At 44.8% G+C, this 23400-nt stretch overlaps 1 protein-coding gene across 2 annotated transcripts in view; it reads left to right on the top strand.

Annotated features, from left to right (window-relative positions):
* The first annotated feature begins 524 nt into the window (after positions 1 to 524).
* htra1b (HtrA serine peptidase 1b) overlaps positions 525 to 23400 on the top strand; it is a 37280-nt gene continuing 14404 nt past the window's right edge. For both annotated transcript variants that reach the window (XM_052491304.1, XM_052491297.1), the window contains exons 1-3: positions 525 to 1188; positions 13345 to 13444; positions 15115 to 15319. In XM_052491304.1, the coding sequence (XP_052347264.1) occupies positions 732 to 1188; positions 13345 to 13444; positions 15115 to 15319 (762 nt within the window). In that variant the 5' untranslated portion in view covers positions 525 to 731. The remainder of the gene's footprint in view (positions 1189 to 13344; positions 13445 to 15114; positions 15320 to 23400) is intronic.

The following is a 23400-nucleotide window of genomic DNA, read 5'->3' as shown; positions in this document are numbered from 1 at the left end:
AAATCTTTAAACTGAACTATGAAACCTTTGCTTTCACTTCATCACTTTCCCGGCTGTAAATTCAACTGCTGAGGATTCTATCATTTTTTTAAAAACTGCACCAAGCATATATAGTGGCTTTTGTTTTATGTAACCAGATTGTTGAACATTGATAGTATGGCAAAGGAAAAATCAATTATCAAAGAGCATGCAATTGCTTTGGGCATCTTTGAATTTCCACAACAATAATTAGGCCAAGTCCAGTGCAGTAATTAAATCTATACAACTCAGTTATATGCTGTGGAAATTCATGGGTAGGCGATGCTACTATAAGTGCAAAAGTGTATTGCCATTGTTTCTTTGAACAACTGAATGAAGCTATGTATGATCAGTTTGAAATGAACTCAGGGTACATTCTGATGCTCTGACATAGCCTCAGTAACAGGGCGGGTGGAGGAGGCATATGTACTGAACCCATCTGCACGTCAGTAGAGCCCACCCATCGCCTGTCTTGTTTATATTGCTACAACGTGTTGTTGCCTTTATAAACTCTGCAACACCACAGAGGGAGTTACAGCAGCTTTGTTGTCTGACAGCAGTAGACTAACGAAGCACAGTTTAGTGAAAAGCGACTGACATTTATTTTCACATTTATGCATCGTATATTATTTATGCAGATAAAACATTTTTATAGAAACGTTTGAAAATTCGTTTTTTGACAACATTGCTTTTTTTCAATTTAATATTTAACAATGTTTTGGTCGGTCATCTGCGCAACTTTTCTCCTTTCTCCTTTAGTTTGCGAGGCAAGAACCAAGCGATATGTCATCGGCTGTCCAGATAAATGTGACAAATCTCTATGTCCCCCGATCCCTGCGGACTGCATGGCCGGCGACATACTTGACCAATGCGACTGTTGTCCGGTCTGTGCGTCCGAAGAGGGTGAGGCATGCGGCGGCACAGGGAGATTAGGGGACCCGGAGTGCGGAGAGGGCATGGAGTGCTCGATAACGGACGGAATTGGGGTGTCCGCCACAGTGAGGCGTCGGGGCAAAAGCGGTGTGTGTGTCTGCAAAGGTTCGGACCCGGTGTGCGGCAGCGACGGGGTGTCCTACCAAAACATCTGCGAACTGAAGAGAGTGAGTAATCGGGCTCTGAAGCTGCAGCAGCCACCGGTCATCTTCATACAGAGAGGAACCTGTGGCAAAGGTATTGGAATTCAACACAATGTATAACAAATTACTGGTTGTCTTGATAAAAGCCACAGCAAGTGCAATATTGTGCGTAAAACCATAATGCATAAAATGTCCAAGACAGACGAAATATAAATAATATTATCCATTGAATTGGTCTGCGTTGAAATGTCATAATTGCTTGCTCATTAAAACATCCCATCTCCCGAAATAACATGTTACCGAGTTCAACTGGATCTGTCTTAACTGGAGCCTAGCACAGTGGTAGAGCCAGTATGTGCCAAGACGTATAACAATCACACCCGACACATTTACCAGTAGCCTACGGTTAAACCAGATAGAGATTTTGTGTCGTACATGTTTTTCACAAGGAGATACCATATCTAACAAATATCTTAATTCGTTGGTTAATAACACATTTTACTTGCAATTTGATTGACATTTCAATGGTGTGCCTTCGTGGCTGTTTAGGTTTTCTTCCCTGTCCATGTTATTTTGACTAATTAACAGGTAGGGCTTCACATGCCGACCTGGACGTAGTAGGTATACATCTGGGACACTCCAATTAGTATGATATGTTACATTTCGTATAGTATGTGGATGTCCATTATCCATATCGTATGATATGTTACGAATTGCAATTCTTACAATATAATACACATTTGCAAAATGTATGATATGTTGCTAATTCTAATTTGTTGTAGCTAACTTCATCTATCTATTGGTTAACGTTGACTAGGTTAGGGGTTGAGGTTCGCAATTAGGTTAAGGGTTAGCCAACATGCTAGTTGCAAAGTAGTAAGTAGTTGCAAAGTAGCTCAAATTGTCCTGACGAGATTTGAACACGGAACCCTTGGGATGCAAGACGTTTACGTTACACGCCTACACATCCACCCCAACCAACTGCCATACTTTAGTTTTTGCGTGAAGTAACTTTCTCTCTTAACTAACTATTGACCCAGGGTGAAAATCTGTTGAAATCTAACAAGGATTTCTTGGGAACTTGGTGTATGCAGTGTAAATAAATACTGTCTTTCTGCTTCTGGGATGTGTATAGTTATGATGCTTGGCCTCAAGGTACACATTGAAAAAAAACACACACACACACACACACACACACACACACACACACACACACACACACACACACACACACACACACACACACACACACACACACACACACACCTATGAACTCACCATTCACACCTGGATCATTCTGTGCCAGTCAGCTTTCTGCTACAGTAAACTCTTGGAAATAAGGTGCTATCTAGAACCAAAAAGGGTTCCATCGACGGTTCCTATAGGAGAACCCATTGAATAACCCCTTTTGGTTCCAGGTAGAACCCTAACGAGTATCCAACTCCTGCTACCCACTCATCACTCCCTCATTCTTCTCCTCCCTCTCCCAACTTTTGAACACAAAACTCCTTTCCAGATTTTGGGACTCTGTTTAGCACCTTCAGGTCAGAGGACTGGCTTTCCTTGATACCTCAAAAAAGAGCTGTTTCACTCAATAACTGAGGACAGGATCGCTCAGCCAAGCCAAAGATATGGTAGAACTCTGTCATAAAGCCATTACATGAGCTGCTCCCACCTATGATATCATGGCATCTGGACCTCGTGCAGTCAGTCGATTGTATAACTTCTAAACAGATCAAGATCTAGGCCAAATTCGACAGTCATTGAGCCATGTTTTGTAGCCCATTTCTTCATGAGGTGACTTGTTCCATATATACTGCATATGTGTGATTGACAGGCATGGATATAAAATCAACTCAACTCTCTCAGTAGAAAGTGAATGGAATGGTGTCTTAATACCTTTTCAATGGAAAGAAGTGTGAATGAAATCTCCAACAATAAGATGTTTTGTTGCTGGAGAGGTTCAAATCAAATTTGAGACATGTTTAGTTAATTGGTAGCTAAGTTAGTTAATACTATGTTAATGCCTGTTTATTTATTTGCTCCTGATGATGCTCAGCTCTCTGTATGAGTGACATGATGGAGAGTGCTGTGACAAACTGCTCCACAGCTGACAGTGACAGACTGTGACAGAGCACAAGCTGTTCCAGACGACTGTGTGATCTCGCTCTCTGTAGCCGATGTGATTAAGACCTTTAAACAGGTTAACATAAGACCTTTGAACAGGTTAACATTCGCAAGGCCACAGGGCCAGGTGGATTACCAGGATGTGTACTCAGAGCATGCGCTGATAAGCGGGCAAGTGTCTTCACTGACATTTTCAACCTCTCCCTGACCTAGTCTGTAACACCTACATGTTTCAAGCAGACCACCATATTCCCTGTGCCCAAGAACGCCACAGTAACCTGTCTAAATGACTATCACCTCGTAGCCCTTGCATCTGTAGCCATGAAATGCTTTGAAAGGCTGGTCATGGCTCACATCAACACCATCATCCAAGACACCCTGGACCCACTCCAATTCACATACCGCCCCAACAGATTCACAGATGACGCAATCTCTATTGCACTCCACACTGTCCTCTCCAACCTGGACAAGAGGAACACCTACTTGAGAATACTGTTCATTGACTACAGCTCAGAGTTCAACACCATAGTGCCCACCACTAAGCTCAGGACCCTGGGACTGAACACAACTTCCTCTGCAATTGGATCCTGGACTTCCTGACGGGTCGCCACCAGGTGGTGAGGGTAGACAAGAAAACATCCGCCACACTGACCCACAACACGGGGGTCCCTCAGGAGTGTGTGCTTAGTCCCCTCCTGTACTCCCTGTTCACCCACGTTTGTGTGGCCGTGCACGACTCCAACACCATTTGCTGATGACACGATGGTGGTAGGCCTGATCACCGACTACGATAAGACAGCGTACAGGGAGAAGGCCTGAGACTGGGCGGTGTGCCACCAGGACAACAACTTCTCCCTCAACGTTAGCAAGACAAAGCAACTGATCGTGGAGTACAGGAAATGGAGGGCCGAGCATGCCCCCATCCATATCAACAGGGCTCGGTGTTCCTCGGTGTCACTAAGGAATTAACATGGTCAACACACACCAACGCCTTTTTCCCTCAGGAGGCTGAAAAGATTTGGCGTTGTCCCTCAGATCCTCAACTGCTGCACAATTGAGTGCATCTTGACTGGCTGCATCACCGCCTGGTATGGCAACTGATTGGCATCCGACCACAAGGTGGTATGGAGGGTAGTCCATACAGCCCAGTACATCATTGGGGCCAAGCTTCCTGCCATTCAGGACCTCTATACCAGAGCACCGTCTAGGTCCAAAAGGCTCCCTAACAGCTTCTACCCCCAAGCCATAAGACTGCTGAACAATTAACCAAATGGCTGCCCGGACTATCTGCATTGACTCCTCCCTTTGCACTAACTATTCTGACTCATCGCATAATCTGCTGCTACTGCTTATTATCTATCTTGTTGCCTAGTCACTTTATTCATACCTGTATGTAGTTATCTACCTCAATCACCTCGTGCCCCTGCACATAGGCTCGGTACTGGTATCCTTGTGTATATAGCCGAGTTATCATTACTCACTCCTTGTGTTATGATCTTTCTATTATTTTAAAGATCTCTGTATTGTTGAAATGCCTGTAAGTCAGCATTTCACTGTTAGTCTACACCTGTTGTTTACATGATTGGATTTGACCATCGCTCAGACACATGCAATCATTGCTTCGAAGCTTGTATTTTTCCATACCCTTTCAAATGTAAGGAGCTCACAACAGGTTAAACATTAGTTTAGTGGTGAGCACGGCAGCCAAGGTGCACAAACACACTCGCATAAACTCACTTGAAGTCTGGGGTTGAGCTTTGGCAACGTCAAGACATCCAACATAATATTGGATGAGACAGAGTCAATGTGCGTGTGCGTGTGTGTGTGTGTGTGTGTGTGTGTGTGTGTGTGTGTGTGTGTGTGTGTGTGTGTGTGTGAGTGTGTGTGTGTGTGAGTGTGTGTGTGTGTGTGTGTGGGTGTGGGGGGGGGGGGGGGGGGGAAGCATGGAAGAACTCCTAAGCAACTGATGTCCACAGAACCATGGGAATAACAGTGGATGCTTGATTAAAATACCCATGGGCAAACATGGACACTCTTGTCACATGAGTTGGGAGGGCTGGGTGGTTGACAGACATTGTTGCTAAGACCAGGGCACTAGCTCACCAGAGGTTGTGATCTATTCTGAAACGTGTTAGCCTGGTCTAAATCCTCAAGTATTTAAAATGTTTTTTAAATTTTTTTATTTTTTTTTATTTCACCTTTATTTAACCAGGTAGGCTAGTTGAGAACAAGTTCTCATTTGCAACTGCGACCTGGCCAAGATAAAGCATAGCAATTCGACACATACAACAACACAGAGTTACACATTGAATAAACAAAAAATAATCAATAATACAGTAGAACAAAAGAAAACAAAAAGTCTATATACAGTGAGTGCAAATGAGGCAAGATAAGGGAGTTAAGGCAATAAATAGGCCATGGTGGTGAAGTAATTACAACATATCAATTAAACACTGGAATGGTAGATGTGAAGAAGATGAATGTGCAAGTAGAGATACTGGGGTGCAAAGGAGCAAGATAAATAAATAAATACAGTATGGGGATGAGGTAGGTAGATAGATAGATGGGCTGTTTACAGATGGGCTATGTACAGGTGCAGTGATCTGTAAGCTGCTCTGACAGCTGGTGGTTAAAGCTAGTGGGGGAGATATGAGTCTCTAGCTTCAGAGATGTTTGCAGTTTTTTCCAGTCATTGGCAGCAGAGAACTGGAAGGAAAGACGACCAAAGGAGGAATTGGCTGGGGGTGACTAGTGAGATATACCTAATGGAACGCGTGCTACGAGTGGGTGCTGCTATGGTGACCAGTGAGCTGAGATAAGGCGGGACTTTACCTAGCAGAGACTTGTAGATAACCTGTAGCCAGTGGGTTTGGCGACGAGTATGAAGCGAGGGCCAATCAACGAGAGAGTACAGGTCACAATGGTGGGTAGTGTATGGGGCTTTGGTGACTAAATGGATGGCACTGGGATATGGACTCACAGATTCTGCAAGAAACCCCTCAATCATGCAAAACTGTTGCTGTAGTCAAATAAAGAAGAACCTATCGAGGAAGATCTATTCCACACAGTTGTCTTTGACCGTGTTTACAGTATTAAGACATAACACTTCCTGCCAGCCTCTGTGTCTCTCTCTTTATGTACTCACTTCAGATTGTGAGAGAGGCCAAAGCAGCCTGACAGCCAGTCAAGCCAAGCACCCCTTGTCAAATAGCTGATGGATTCATCAGGAAACCATCAGTGGGTAAGAATAGACAGACAGGCCATGGCATGCCCCATAATCAGGAGTTCCACATGGCAGAGAAACGCACATCTGTAAGGTTAGAGGGCTATTATTTTCTCGCTCCACGTGATACCATTTCAATTGGGGGGTGTATTTGTTTGTGTGTGCATCTGTGTGTGCCTGTATCTGTTCGATCATGCTATAGGCTTTCAGTGCACAAAATAGCTGGTGTGACTGATAGTGATTAAGAAAGATAGAGTGTCCTCAATTTTACAACTGATCTTTTGACCTTTTATCAAAGCTGAAGTATTTGTATGTGATTTGATTGAAAGCCATTTCACATGGCGTGCCTGAGTGCATGTCTCTGTGTGCAGGTCAAGTCGAGAGAACTCTCTCCTCTCTCTTACTCTTTTCGGCAACATGATGACAAGAATTACTACAGAGAAGTTGACTAGTCATGATGGTGGAGGCTGGATCTGGAGACATATAGCCTGTTATGGCTCAAGCACATACCACAGTCCACTTCCCTGGGTGGTTTGAGGTCAGTGAAAGTCCTTATAGCCTTAGATAATATTAATGAAATAAACACAGACTAGGCTGTCATGACCTGTTGGATTGATGTTGCCAGAATCTAATATGCAAATCTATACTGAACAAAAATATTAATGCAACATGTAAAGTGTTGGTCCCATGTTTCATAAGGTGAAATAAAATATGCCAGACATTTTCCATACACACAAAAACCTTATTTAACAACAATTATTTGTACAAATTTGTTTTACATCCCTGTTAGAGAGAATTTCTCCTTCACCAAGATAATCCATCCACCTGACAGGTGTGGCGTATCAAGAAGCTGATTTAACAGCATGATCATTACACAGGTGCAACCTTGTGCTGGGCACAATAAAAGGCCACTCTAAAATTGTCACACAACACAATGCTACAGATGTCTCAAGTTTTGAGGGAGCGTGCAATTGGCATGCTGACTGCAGGAATGTCCACCAGCACTTTTGCCAGAGAATATAATGTTAATTTCCCTACCATAAGCCAAGGCACATACTGTACATCAGCTGTATGTGACCAGGCGAAAAAACCTTTCCAAGCCAAACCATACCATAACCGCTACACACAGCCTACATCGTTGTCACCATATTAGCTAAAGTAACATCATAGTCAGCATAGCTAATAGAACTACAATCGTGCAGTAACGTTAGTGAACAGTCAGTAAGCAGTTACCCCGGCGGGCCCCCGGGACAATACATTTGTCAAACCAAAAGCTTACCTTGACTTGGAAGAGTTTCAGTGTTGTGTTGGAAAGTCATAGCCAGCTAGTTAACATAGCATCCCTCTGTTTGAGACGGGTGTTTCAGTAGGCTACACTAGCTAGCTGCATGAAAGTGAAAAGAATATGACAATCTCTCTCTCTCTCTCTCTCTCTATTTCTCTCTTGCTACTCTTTCCTTTTGGAAGTAATTAATTTCTTCAAAACTGTTCAACTACTGGATTTCTTTCTCATTGTACATTGTATGTACTTCACTGCTAGCTCGCTGCAGTGTATGCTTTCAGTACTAGATTAATTCTCTGATCCTTTGATTGGGTGGACAACATTTCAGTTCATGCTGCAAGAGCTCTGATAGGTTGGAGGACGCCCTCCGGAAGTTCTCAAATTGACTGTGTAAGTCTATGGAAGGGGGTGAGAACCATGAGCCTCCTAGGTGTTGTATTGAAGTCAATGTACCCAGAGGAGGAAGGAAGCTAGCTGACCTCCGGCTACACCATGGTGCTACCCTACAGTGCTGTTGAGGCTACTGTAGACCTTCTTTACAAAATAGTGTGTCTTAATAAATTATTTGGTGACATGAATATATTTAGTATAGTTTTATCTAAAAATTATAACTTTTTAAATGTTTTACAATTTTTATTTGTATGAAATTGACTGGGTAGGATAGTCCTCCCCTTCCTCCTCTGAGGAGCCTCCACAGGTCTCATTGTGAATGTCCATAATGTTGTGGTTGGGGTGATTGGGAGTGCTCAGCCCAGTTCAGCAGCCCTTCTGCAGTGCATTATTGTTGGAATGTAAGATAAAAGGGGGAGACACCAGTTATTGTTTTGCCTATCATAGGTTGTGTGAGACCAAACCACACAACCTATATGAACTCTTTTGTCAGTTTGGGAGGTGGGTTGGAAAGATTTTATTTATTAGAGGGGGAGATGGAGGATAGGCCTAGGGGTATTATTTGACTCGACCGACACAGACCCAAAGGGAGGAGGTGAAGGCGGAATTGCACATGTTTTGCACGCACTGCAGCTGTTCCGTAACCAAAGGTTGCGCAAGGTAAAAATCAAGTGTTATGGTTATAAAACTTCAGATTTTTGTAACTTCCTGAGTTTTATAAGCTCAGTGAGGAGATCAGAAGATGCAGTACAATACGGAGCCTCAAAGCAGATGTTCCAATTTCCCTTTTTTAGATTCAGCTGAGTTCTGTCCCTCGCACTACCGATCTGGATGTTATCAATAGAGAATATGCGTATGTTTATACAGTATAGTGATGCTAGGAGGTCCCCTGCGCTCTTTAAAGTTCCTTTATAAGAGTATAGTGTAGAGCAGTGGTTCCCAAACTTTTTATAGTCCCGTACCGCTTCAAACATTCAACCTCCAGCTGCGTACCCCCTCTAGCACCAGGGTCAGCGCACTCTCAAATGATGTTTTTTGCATTGTAAACCTGCCACACACACACTATATTATACATTTATTAAACATAAGAATGAGTGTGAGTTTTTGTCACAACCCGGCTTGTGGGAAGTGACAAAGAGCTCTTATTGGACCAGGGCACAAATAATAATAGAACAACAATCAAACATTTTGGTCTTTATTTAACCATCTTACATATAAAACCTTATTTGTTAATTGAAAACGGTGAATAACTCACCACAGGTTAATGAGAAGGGTGTGCTTGAAAGGACATAACTCTGCAATGTTGGGTTGTGTTGGAGAGATTCTCAGTCTTAAATAATTTTCCACACACAGTGTGTGCCTGTATTTAGTTTTCATGCTACTGAGGGCCGAGAATCCACTCTCACATAGGTATGTGGTTGCAAAGGGCATCAGTGTCTTAACAGCGAGATTTGCCAAGGCAGGATACTCTGAGCGTAGCCCAATCCAGAAATCTGGCAGTGGCTTCTGATTCAATTCAATTTTCACAGAACCACTTTTTGGATGAGGCTCTCTTGTTCAGATATCGGTAAGTGGACTTCAGGCAGGGCATGAAAGGGATAACGAATCCAGTTGTTTGTGTCATGCATTTCAGGAAAGTACCTGCATAATTGTGCACCCAACTCACTCAGGTGCTTCTCTATATCACATTTGACATTGTCCGTAAGCTTGAGTTAATTTCCACACAAAAAAATCATACAATTATGGAAAAACCTGTGTGTTGTCCTTGTTAATGCAGACAGAGAAGAGCTTCAACTTCTTAATCATAGCCTCAATTTGGTCCCGCACATTGGATATAGATGCAGAGACTCCCTGTAATCCTAGATTCAGATCATCATTCAGGCAAGAAAAAAACATCACCCAGATAGGCCAGTTGTGTGAGAAATTCGTCATCATGCAAGTGGTCAGACAAGTGAAAATTATGGTCAGTAAAGAAAACTTCAAGCTCGTCTCTCAATTTAAAAAAACATGTCAATACTTTGCCCCTTGAAAACCAGCGCTGTTGTAAACGCGTTACATGCTCGCTGCCCATGCAGAAAATACACAAGAGTTCAGGGACCTTGCTTTAACTTCCTATGGCTGGGGGGCAGTATTGAGTAGCTTGGATTAATAAGTTGCCCAAAGTAAACGGCCTGCTCCTTAGTCTCAGTTGCTAATATATGCATATTATTATTAGTATTGGATAGAAAACACTCTAAAGTTTCTAAAACTGTTTGAATGATGTCTGTGAGTATAACAGGAGAAATCAAAACAGGAAGTGAGAAATCTGAGCTTGGTATGTATTCACCACAGTTCCCAATGAAATCCCCTTGAGATATTAATGATGTTGCACTTCCTAGGGGTTCCACTAGATGTCAACCATCTATAGAAATTTGAATGAGACTTTTACTGTGTTGTGGGACTGAAGGAGAGCAGAATCTATCAGGTGACTGGCAGTCAGACATTTTCTGATCACGTGCATTCCCACTTGCGTTCCATTGCTCATCAAGACACAAAGGAATACCCCGGTTGGGACTTTATTGAAGCTACATGTTAAAAACATCCTAATGATTGATTCTGTACTTAGTTTGAAATGTTTCTTAGACCTGTAATATAACTTTTTACGTTTTTGTCCGACGTAACGCTGACCAGAATGAGCTTTTGGATATGTATACCAAACGCGCTAACAAACGGAGGTATTTGGACATAAATATCGGACATTATCGAACAAAACAAAAATGTATTGTGGACCTGGGATTCCTGGAGTGCTTTCTGATGAAGATCATTAAAGGTAAGGGAATATTTATCATATGTCTTGTTTATGTTGACGCCAACATGGTGGCTATTGTGACTATTTCTTCTGAGCGCCGTCTCAGATTATTGCATGGTTTGCTTATTCCGTAAAGTTTTTTTGAAATCAGACACAGCGGTTGCATTAAGGAGGCTGGGAAAATTGCTGTTTTCATTGTGGTTTGGTGGTCACCTAACATAATCGTTTGTGGTGCTTTTGCCGTAAAGCTTATTTGAAATCGGACACTGTGGTGGGATTAACAACAAGACTACCTTTAAAACGGTATAAGATACATGTATGTTTGAGGACTTTTAATTTTGAGATTTTTGATGTTTTGAATTTGGCGCCCTGCACTTTCACGGGCTGTTGTCATATCATCCCGTTAATGGGATTGCAGCCATAATAAGTGTTTTAACAAAGTTAACCATTTTCACTGTAGTGTCCAAAACGTCTTTCAAGTTGCCAGGCATTCCCTTGGCAGCAAGAGCCTCTCCTTGGATGCTGCAGTGTACCCAAATGGCGTCGGGAGCAATTGCTTGCACGCGCCTTACCACTCCACTTTGTCTCCCTGTCATGGCTTTTGCACCATCATTACAGATACCAACAAATCAAAAATCAAATCAAATCAAATCAAATTTTATTTGTCACATACACATGGTTAGCAGATGTTAAATGCGAGTGTAGCGAAATGCTTGTGCTTCTAGTTCCGACAATGCAGTGATAACCAACAAGTAATCTAACTAACAATTCCAAAACTACTGTCTTATACACAGTGTAAGGGGATAAGGAATATGTACATAAGGATATATGAATGAGTGATGGTACAGAGCAGCATACAGTAGAAGGTATCGAGTACAGTATATACACATGAGATGAGTGTGTAGACAAAGTAAACAAAGTGGCATAGTTAAAGTGGCTAGTGATACATGTGTTACATAAGGATGCAGTCGATGATGTAGAGTACAGTATATACATATGCATATGAGATGAATAATGTAGGCTAAGTAACATTATATAAGGTAGCATTGTTTAAAGTGGCTAGTGATATATTTACATAATTCCCATCAATTCCCATTATTAAAATGGCTGGAGTTGGGTCAGTGTCAATGACAGTGTGTTGGCAGCAGCCACTCACTGTTAGTGGTGGCTGTTTAACAGTCTGATGGCCTTGAGATAGAAGCTGTTTTTCAGTCTCTCGGTCCCAGCTTTGATGCACCTGTACTGACCTCGCCTTCTGGATGATAGCGGGGTGAACAGGCAGTGGTTGGTTGATGTCCTTGATGATCTTTATGGCCTTCCTGTAACAACGGGTGGAGTAGGTGTCCTGGAGGGCAGGTAGTTTGCCCCGGTGATGCGTTGTGCAGTCCTCACTACCCTCTGGAGAGCCTTACGGTTGAGGCGGAGCAGTTGCCGTACCAGGCGGTGATACAGCCCGCCAGGATGCTCTCGATGTGCATCTGTAGAAGTTTGTGAGTGCTTTTGGTGACAAGCCGAATTTCTTCAGCCTCCTGAGGTTGAATAGGCGCTGCCACACACTTCACGACACTGTCAGTGTGAGTGGACCAATTCAGTTTGTCTGTGATGTGTATGCAGAGGAACTTAAAAAGCTACCCTCTCCACTACTGTTCCATCGATGTGGATAGGGGTGTTCCCTCTGCTGTTTCCTGAAGTCCACAATCATCTCCTTAGTTTTGTTGACGTTGAGTGTGAGGTTATTTTCCTGACACCACACTCCGAGGGCCCTCACCTCCTCCCTGTTCTCCAGTTTGTTGGTAATCAAGCCTACCACTGTTGTGTCGTCCGCAAACTTGATGAAAGTTGGAGCGTGCGTGGCCACGCAGTCGTGGGTGAACAGGGAGTACAGGAAGGGCTCAGAACAGTACCCTATACTGGGGCCCCCGTGTTGAGGATCAGCGGGGAGGAGATGTTGTTTTACCCTCACCACCTGGGGCGGCCCGAGGAAGTCAGTTACCCAGTTGCACAGTAGACCCAGGGTCTCGTTTGACTGTTGGAGGGTACTATGGTGTTGAATGCCGAGCTGTAGTCGATGAACAGCATTCTCACATAGGTATTCCTCTTGTCCAGGTGGGTTAGGGCAGTGTGCAGTGTGGTTGAGATTGCATCGTCTGTGGACCTGAGCAGCAGCTACGTTTGGCTACATACCTCTTAGTGGAATTCTCGCGAGAAAGTAATGGTTAATATGATTGGATGTTAATTATTTGACTAGGCTACCTTGTATTTGACATTGTGTTGTTATTTCGCTGAACACTAGATGGTTTAATTCTATTTTTGGCAGTGAAACAAGGCTACTCAGGTGAGAAAAAAACCTCACCCAAATGTATAGCCCTGTTGAAGTATTTGGAAATATTTTGGGGCTTGTGGCAAATATATAATCCTGTATGTGTTTGATGTTTTCCAGGCCAGGAGAATCCAGACAGTCTGCGTCACAGATACAACTTTATTGCTGACGTGGTTGAGAAGATTGCTCCTGCTGTGGTTCATATTGAACTCTACCGCAAGTAAGAACCTCTCTTTTCTGCATCACATTCACACACACACACACACACACACACCAACACACAGAAACATCGAACATGAAAAAATACTATAGTGTATACTGTAATATTTACTGTAGTATACTGTAGTATTTCCAGTTTACTATAGTATACATACTGTAGTACAAAAGAGCAGTATATACTGTGGTATTTACTGTAGTGTTTTTGCAGACAGTTATTTACTGTAGTGTTTACTGTAGTCTTTTTGGGGACATTACTGTACTGTTTACTAAAGTGGTTTTGTTTTATTATCTTTGACATAGAAGTGTGGTCTTTCTCCTACTGGAGAGGTACTAAAAGAGCTAATGTTCCATAACCTGTAGGTAGGACTGGGTTCTGAACGGAGAGGTCAGAGCTTCTGCTCTTTTCTATAACCTGTAGGTAGGACTGGGTTCTGAACGGAGAGGTCAGAGCTTCTGCTCTTTTCTATAACCTGTAGGTAGGACTGGGTTCTGAACGGAGAGGTCAGAGCTTCTGCTCTTTTCTATAACCTGTAGGTAGGACTGGGTTCTGAACGGAGAGGTCACAGCTTCTGCTCTTTTCTATAACCTGTAGGTAGGACTGGGTTCTGAACGGAGAGGTCAGAGCTTCTGCTCTTTTCTATAACCTGTAGGTAGGACTGGGTTCTGAACGGAGAGGTAGGGAACACAATATATGCTGTATACTTGGCATGTAGGTTTCTCACTTATGGCACAAATTAGGGTTGTGTTTTTTGTGGACTGTAGTGTTTTTGTTGACATTTCTGTAGTATTCACTGTGTATTTTATTGTGGATACTACTGTAGTATTTACTATAGTACTCTACAGTATACTACCAAATGCTATTTTACGTACTACACATGATCGAAGGATACAACAGTGTGTAGTAATTATTCTACAGTATACTACAGTTTACTACAGAATTCTATAGTAAGTACTGTAGTATTCTATAGTAAACTGTATTTTTGTATGTGGGATGGCCAGGTCTGACAGACCAAGCACACACACACACACACACACACACACACACACACACACACACACACACACACACACACACACACACACACACACTGACCACAGTAGAACAGGTACTGTATCGCATGAGGTTTTTCCCAGTAAAAGTTATGATAAGAAAGTGACCAATTTCACTCTAAGGTATATAGGAGTGGATGGAGTGTTAGACAAGTATAGACCTATATTAAACACTGTAGATCAACCACCAGATCTCCTGCCTGTCACAGCTGTGTACATACTTGTCTGCCTGACTCAGAACCTTGTATAAATTGTTTACAAAGTTGATCCTGCTGTTGCTATGAGAACACAAACATTCTCCTGCCCTCCTGTTGATAAACACATCATCAGGAAATTCGTTCAAGGGATCTTTAAGAGGGGCTTTGGGCTAAATGGTATACAGTATGTTTTGTACCATGTGTAGTACCATGTGGTCTTCTGCTCATGGACATGTGGATTTACAGATATTGCAGAACATGTACTTTGGCCGATTTTCTGAAATTCTTCTACTACAGGACATCACAGAGCTCTCTCTGTCTCGCACCTTTGTCACCCTGTCTCTCTGTCTCACCCTCTGTCTCCCTGCTTTACCCTCTGTCTCCTGTCTCTGTCCTCTGTCTCCTGTCTCTGTCCTCTTCCCAGGATGGTATTCTCTAAGCGGGAGGTGGCGGTGGCCAGTGGTTCTGGCTTCGTGGTATCAGAGGACGGCCTGATCGTGACCAACGCCCACGTGGTGGCCAATAAGCACCGGGTGAAGGTGGAGCTGAAGAGTGGCGCTACCTTCGACGCCAAGATCAAAGACGTGGACGAGAAGGCCGACATCGCCCTCATCAAGATCGACGTCCCGGTAAGGCCTGTTATACCGCTCTCCAAGCCTCTCTTCTTCAGGAGTCTCTGAATGCACCGGTGCTTCTGTTTACCTCAACCTCCCTTTTCTCTCTCTCTTTCACTCCCTCCCTCCCTATCTCTCTTTCACTCTTGCTCTCTCTCCCCCTCCTCTCTCTCTCTCTCTCTCTCTCTCTCTCTCTCTCTCTCTCTCTCTCTCTCTCTCTCTCTCTCTCTCTCTCTCTCTCTCTCTCTCTCTCTCTCCCTCTCCCCCTCTCTCTCTCTCTCTCTCTTTCTCTCTCTCTCGCTTTCTCTCTGAGATGGTGCCAGAGAACAGGAATGTGATGGAGAGATTTTAACAGTGGCTTTGAATGGTCAAGACAAATAGCATCACTCTTTCATAGATTGTCATTCATCTGCTCACACAGACTGGATTAATTTATGGCCGACAAATCCCTGCATGAAAATACTTTTTCAAAATATTCTTGGTGCCGGCTCGGTTTAATTTGAGCTACGCCGGATCGTTCAAATAAGACACCTCAGCAACAAACATGATGAATTGTGAGAATGTGTATCTGTGAAAATTAGGTCTTTTTGTGGTATGATTTAGATTGAATGAACAGTTTTTCATCTTTGGTCCAGTTTGTTCTAATAACGAGGGGTCAACATTATGTTTTATATGGCTGCTTCTCTCTACTATTACCAAAAGAGTAATCACCCAGTTGAGGGTTAGAGCTGTTTGGGTGTCAAGGAGGAAAATGTTCCTCTGTGTGTGTGAACCAGTCCCAGGCTTAGTTTCAATGAACTAGTCCCAGAAGACTGGAGGAAGTGTGTGTGTGTGTGTGTGTGTGTGTGTGTGTGTGTGTGTGTGTGTGTGTGTGTGTGTGTGTGTGTGTGTGTGTGTGTGTGTGTGTGTGTGTGTGTGTGTGTGTGTGTGTGTGTGTGTGTGTGTGTGTGTGTGTGTGTGTGTGTGTGTGTGTGTGTTTGAAGAGGTGTATCTGGAGCATAGGGTGTCTTACTCCCCTACACTGGCCGGCTCCTGTGCCACGTTACTGTGAGTCCTTCCAGACAAGCCTCTGGCTGACTCCTGGATGCTGCTCAATAGTGTCACTTTTTATGTGATTTGCAACTGAAAGTGTCAACATTATAAATCCACTTCTGAAAGGTTTTATTGTTTGTCTCTGAGCATAGACAGTGTATTTTTACTTCCATAATGACTTCAAGTACTTATAAGTTAGAAACCTAAATTGTCGAAAGTCATTAAACCGACAGTTACACTGTAATAACCTCACCAAAAACACAAAGAGAACCCTTAGGAGGGAACCCAAGGACTGACGGACCCCTTCCAGACAGAGTGGTCAAACTCCCTGACCCTGTCTTGGAGCGTGAGGTGGAAAGATTACATTGCGTTGGTGTGATGGCGGAGGACCCTCCTCAAAGCGAAGTGGGAGCAACACAGACGTACTACTGCGAGGCATATATCTGCATGTGCCGTGGCTCGCTCACTGCTCCTGTTTCCATTGCGTCAAAGGATGAGTCTGTACAGGCTTTTCACAGACAGTGAAGAGAAATGGTCTCCTGTTGGCAACAAGGACAGGATTCTGTTTCTCTGTTTCTCTCCCCGCTCAGTGACTGATTGACTAAATGTGGATCTGGGTCGTTGTGCTCATCCCCAGTCTTTTCTTTAGTCAAATGGCTGCTGAGGCCCACTCCTTCTGAGAATGTGCAAACACAGGGCTGAAACGACAGAGATGGTCGCCTCACTTCGAGTTCTTAGGAAACTATGCAATATTTTTTTTTTTTATGAATTATTTCGTACATTGTTAGGCCAGGAAATCTCAAGTCTTATTACATACAACCTGGAAGAACTATTGGATATAAGAGCAACGTCAACTTACTAACATTACGACCAGGAATACGACTTTCCCGAAGTGGATCCTCTGTTCGGACCACCACCCAGGACAATAGATATAATTCCAGTAGGCGACCCAAAACAACGATGCCGCAGAAGGAGCAGACGAAGCGGCCATCTAGTCAGGCTCCGTAAACGCTCACATCACACACCGCTCCCGAGTATACTACTATCCAATGTCCAGTCTCTTGACAACAAGGTAGATGGAATTTGAGCAAGGGTTGCCTTCCAGAGAGACATCTGAGATAGTAACATTGTCAAGTTCTGACCTTAGTTCCTTTGTGATGTCTTTGTTTTAGTATGGTCAGGGCGTGAGTTGGGTGGGCAGTCTATGTTCTTTTTTCTATGATTTGGTATTTCTGTGTTTGGCCTGGTATGGTTCTCCATCAGAGGCAGCTGTCAATCATTGTCCCTGATTGAGAACCATAATTAGGCAGCCTGTTTTCACCCTTGAGTTGTGGGTGATTAGATTTTCCGTTTAGTGTGTTTTGCACCTGACGGAGCTGTTTCTTTTGTGCTTTTTGTTTCTTTGTTTGATAGTGTTCAGTTTAAATAAACAACATGAACAAGTTCCACGCTGCGCTTTGGTCCTCACCTTCTTCCACCGACGACCATTACAAACATTCTCTGTTTCACAGAAACATGGCACTCTCAGGATATGTTGTTGGAATCGGTTCAGCCACCGGGCTTCTCCATGCATCGCGCCGACAGAGATAAACACTTCTCTGGGAAAAGGAAGGGCGGGGGTGTATGCTTTATGATTAACAACTCATGGTGTAATCATAACAACATACAGGAACTTGAAGTCCTTTTGCTCACCCGATATAGAATTCCTTGCAATCAAGTACCTACCAAGAGAATTCTCGTAAGTTATAGTCACAGCTGTGTAAATTCCCCCTCAAGCAGACACCAAAATGGCCATCAAGGAACTTCACTGGACTATATGCAAACTGGAAAACATACATCCTGAGGCTGCAGTTATTGTAGCTGGGGATTTTAACAAAGCAAGTTTGAGAACAATTCTACCAGCATATTGATTGCGCTATATGCATGCGCAAAACCCTTGACCACTGCTACTCTAACTTCCGCGATGCATACATAGCCCTCCCCCGTCCTCCTTTCAGCAAATCCGACCACGACGCCATCTTGCTCCTTCCGTCTTATAGGGAGAAACCCAAACATGATGTACCATTGATGAGAACCATTCAACGCTGGTCCAACCAATCGGAAGCCACGCTTCAATATTGTTTTAATCACGCGGACTGGAATATGTTCCCGTCAGCCTCAGAGAACAACATCAACCTATACTCTGACTCTGTGAGTGCGTTTATAAAGAAGTACATTGGAGATGTTGTACCCACTGTGACTATTTAAACCTAACCCTAACCAGAAATCGTGGATGGATGGCGGCATTTGCGCAAAACTGAAAGCGCGATATACCGCATTTAACCATGGAAATTGGTCTGGGAAAATGTCTGAATATAAACATTGTAGCTAATCCCTCCGCAAGGTAAACAAACAAGTGAAATGCCAGTACAGAGACATGGTGGAGTCACAATTCAACAGCTCAGACATGAGACCTATATGTGGCAGGGTCTACAGGAAATTACTGACTACAAAAAGAAATCCAGCTACGTCACGGACACCGACGTCATTCTTCCAGACAAACTAAACACCTTCTTTACCCGCTTTGTGGATAATACAGTGCCACCCTCGCAGCCCACTAACAAGGACTGCCCCCCCCTCCTTGGCTGATGTGAGTAAAACATTTAAACTTGTTAACCCCCGCAAGGCTGCTGGCCCAGATGGCTTCCCTAGCCGCGTTCTCAAAGCATGCGCAGACCAGCTGGCTGGTGTGTTAACGGACATATTCAATCACTCCCTATCCCAGTCTGTTGTCCCCACATGCTACCATTGTTCCTGTACCCAAGAAGGCAAAGATAAATGATCTCAACGATCTGCAATCGCCATCACACTGCACACTGCCCAATCCCATCTGGACAAAAGGAATACATATGTAAGAATGCTGTTCATTGACTACAGCTCAGGATTCAACACCATTTATACCATCTATTGCACCTTGCCTATGCCGCTCGGCCATCGCTCATTCATATACGACATGTACATATTCTCTTTCATTCCTTTAGATTTGTGTGTATCTTGTAGTTGTTGGGGAATTGTTAGATTACTTGTTAGATATTACTGCACTGTCGGAACTAGAAGCACAAGCATTTCGCTACACTCGCATTAACATCTGCTAAACATGTGTATGTGACCAATAAAATTTGATTTGATCTCGCATCGACTATAATAACAACTAGATGGTTGATGATAAAGTAAGTACTAGATGTTGAAATGACTGTGTTATTATAATTATATGGATTGCTTGGGATGTATCCTGAACATGTCTAGGTCTCCGTGAACTTTAGAGGAAGCCTGGAAATCAGTGGTAAATGACTGATCCTCTGTGACAGGAATTACAGTCCTCCATTGCATAGCTTATTGACAATGATCAAACATGTTTTCGGGAGTGCATTAATATTTTCACTGATGCTCTGCACACTGTATAATTATGGCCCTTGGGACTTGGCTGAGGAAGTTCACTAATCGTAATGCTTGGATCGGCAGGAGCTAAAGCTGATATCCGAGGGGAATAGGTTTAAGGCTATAGGCTTGTAGAGTGCATAGGGCTCCATTTTAACAAACCTAGCGCTTTGAACACACCCGACAGCATCATTGCATTTTGGTACACCAGAATTACATTCATTTCAGTGTGTTTTTTTTCTTCTCTCGATTGTGCACGTTGGATTTTTCATTGGAAATAAATCTAATTCTGATGTGCCAAAATGCAATGATGCTGTCGGTGCGTTCGAAGCGTAAGCTCAGGCGGTAGGGTCATAGGTTTAGGGGTGTGACAGAAATATTTTTGATATTTTCCCTGACACCATTGTCGGCGCACTTGATGGCATTGGCGCGAAAGGGAAGGGTTGATGAATAAACAAGTTGTGAGTTTGTCGAGGCTTGGTCCGTCACTGGCCAATCAGAACGTGTTCCATGGCCAAATATGTGGTTGCTTCAGGTTGTGTATTTTCGTTATTTTATGTATTGCCTTGGAATCAATCCCAAGGTTAGTCAAATGGTTTACAGAAACAAATTAACAAAATGTAGACCTTTCCCATCTTTGCTAAATAAATGAACTTGAACCCATTTGCAGACCATATTGTTCTAAGTAATTGCGTGGCTTCAATATAAATCCCACTGATATAGGGGCTAGGCCTACTGTAAATTGATTTATGGCTGAGCAGGGACAGGCCAAACATGGTCAATAAACAATATTAAATTCATTATTTATAAGGGCTATAAAGAGAACATATATTTATAATCAAATTCTAAACAAAACGAAACAACAACTTGTTTTAAATAGGCTATGTCACACTTACAGGCACCATAATCTCTCGTCGTGTTTCACGCCCTGACCTTAGTTATCTTTATTATTTTGGTTAGGTCAGGGTGTGACGAGGGTGGTTTGTTTAGTTTTTATATTGTCTAGGGGGTTTTGTATGTCATGGGGGTTTTGTAAGTCTAGGTGTTTATATGTCTATGGTTGGCTCGATTGGTTCTCAATCAGAGGCAGCTGTTTATCGTTGTCTCTGATTGGGGACCATATTTAGGTAGCCATATTCCTTGGTAGTTTGTGGGTTCTTATTCTATGTTTAGTTGCCTGTCTGCACTAGCTATGTTAGCGGCACGGTTTGTATAGTTTGTTCAGTGTTCGTTCTTTCATTAAAGAAGTATGTACGCTTACCATGCTGTGCCTTGGTCTCCTCCATATGACGACCGTGACACCGTGGGCATATAATATTAAAACAACATAGACTATGGAGGCTTTTACGCACACCAAAACGGGACCTGCATGGCTAAAATAATGTGGGCTTGCCTGCAATGCATAGATTAAAAGGGAATGTCAGCTCAAAGTTTTACTCCTCTTAAACTTGATATTTTATTAAAGCTTTGGTGATTAAGATTTACTTCCAAGCGGTCTCAGGAGCCAAACCCTTTATCGACAGTCTTGACTACTACGCGATTGCATTGGGCAGACAAAAAAGCCTTAATTGAGAGGAGGCTTTGCTTGGTTTTGAATGAAATAAAAGGGGGGAAACGGTAGTCTTTTATGTTTCTAAATACGAAGTATACAGGCACCAAAAGCACGTCAGGCTACTCTTGTTCCATGTGTAGGTCAGTGTGCGTCACGGCTGGATAGGGCAGTGTGCGTCACGGCTGGATAGGGCAGTGTGCGTCACGGCTGGATAGGGCAGTGTGCGTCACGGCTGGATAGGGCAGTGTGCGTCACGGATGGATAGGGCAGTGTGCGTCACGGCTGGATAGGGCAGTGTGCGTCACGGCTGGATAGGGCAGTGTGCGTCACGGCTGGATAGGTCAGTGTGCGTCACGGCTGGATAGGTCAGTGTGCGTCACGGCTGGATAGGGTGTGCGTCAGGCTGGATAGGTCAGTGTGCGTCACGGCTGGATAGGTCAGTGTGCGTCACGGCTGGATAGGGCAGTGTGCGTCACGGCTGGATAGGGCAGTGTGCGTCACGGCTGGATAGGGCAGTGTGCGTCACGGCTGGATAGGTCAGTGTGCGTCACGGCTGGATAGGTCAGTGTGCGTCACGGCTGGATAGGTCAGTGTGCGTCACGGCTGGATAGGGCAGTGTGCGTCACGGCTGGATAGGGCAGTGTGCGTCACGGCTGGATAGGGCAGTGTGCGTCACGGCTGGATAGGTCAGTGGATAGGGCAGTGTGCGTCACGGCTGGATAGGTCAGTGTGCGTCATTGCTGGATAGGTCAGTGTGCGTCACGGCTGGATAGGGCAGTGTGCGTCACGGCTGGATAGGGCAGTGTGCGTCACGGCTGGATAGGGCAGTGTGCGTCACGGCTGGATAGGTCAGTGTGCGTCACGGCTGGATAGGGCAGTGTGCGTCACGGCTGGATAGGGCAGTGTGCGTCACGGCTGGATAGGGCAGTGTGCGTCACGGCTGGATAGGGCAGTGTGCGTCACGGCTGGATAGGGCAGTGTGCGTCACGGCTGGATAGGGCAGCGTGCGTCACGGCTGGATAGGGCAGTGTGCGTCACGGCTGGATAGGGCAGTGTGCGTCACGGCTGGATAGGGCAGCGTGCGTCACGGCTGGATAGGGCAGTGTGCGTCACGGCTGGATAGGGCAGTGTGCGTCACGGCTGGATAGGGCAGTGTGCGTCACGGCTGGATAGGGCAGTGTGCGTCACGGCTGGATAGGTCAGTGTGCGTCACGGCTGGATAGGGCAGTGTGCGTCACGGCTGGATAGGGCAGTGTGCGTCACGGCTGGATAGGGCAGGTGCGTCACAGGCTGGATAGGCAGCGTGCGTCACGGCTGGATAGGGCAGCAGTGCGTCACGGCTGGATAGGGCAGTGTGCGTCACGGCTGGATAGGTCAGTGTGCGTCACGGCTGGATAGGGCAGTGTGCGTCACGGCTGGATAGGTCAGTGTGCGTCACGGCTGGATAGGGCAGTGTCACAGCTGGATCACGGCTGGATAGGGCAGTGTGCGTCACGGCTGGATAGGGCAGTGTGCGTCACGGCTGGATAGGGCAGTGTGCGTCACGGCTGGATAGGGCAGCGTGCGTCACGGCTGGATAGGGCAGCGTGCGTCACGGCTGGATAGGGCAGCGTGCGTCACGGCTGGATAGGGCAGCGTGCGTCACGGCTGGATAGGGCAGCGTGCGTCACGGCTGGATAGGGCAGCGTGCGTCACGGCTGGATAGGGCAGTGTGCGTCACGGCTGGATAGGGCAGTGTGCGTCACGGCTGGATAGGGCAGCGTGCGTCACGGCTGGATAGGGCAGCGTGCGTCACGGCTGGATAGGGCAGTGTGCTGGATAGGGCAGTGTGCGGCTGGATAGGGCAGTGTGCGTCACGGCTGGATAGGTCAGTGTGCGTCACGGCTGGATAGGTCAGTGTGCGTCACGGCTGGATAGGGCAGTGTGGATAGGGCGTCACGGCTGGATAGGGCAGTTGCGTCATTGCTGGATAGGTCAGTGTGCGTCACGGCTGGATAGGTCAGTGTGCGTCACGGCTGGATAGGGCAGTGTGCGTCACGGCTGGATAGGGCAGTGTGCGTCATTGCTGGATAGGGTGTGCGTCAGGCTGGATAGG

This window comes from Oncorhynchus keta, chromosome 3 (assembly GCF_023373465.1).
Source record: "Oncorhynchus keta strain PuntledgeMale-10-30-2019 chromosome 3, Oket_V2, whole genome shotgun sequence".
In the NCBI taxonomy this organism is placed as follows: domain Eukaryota; kingdom Metazoa; phylum Chordata; class Actinopteri; order Salmoniformes; family Salmonidae; genus Oncorhynchus; species Oncorhynchus keta.
This window is presented reverse-complemented; position numbering and strand designations above follow the sequence as displayed.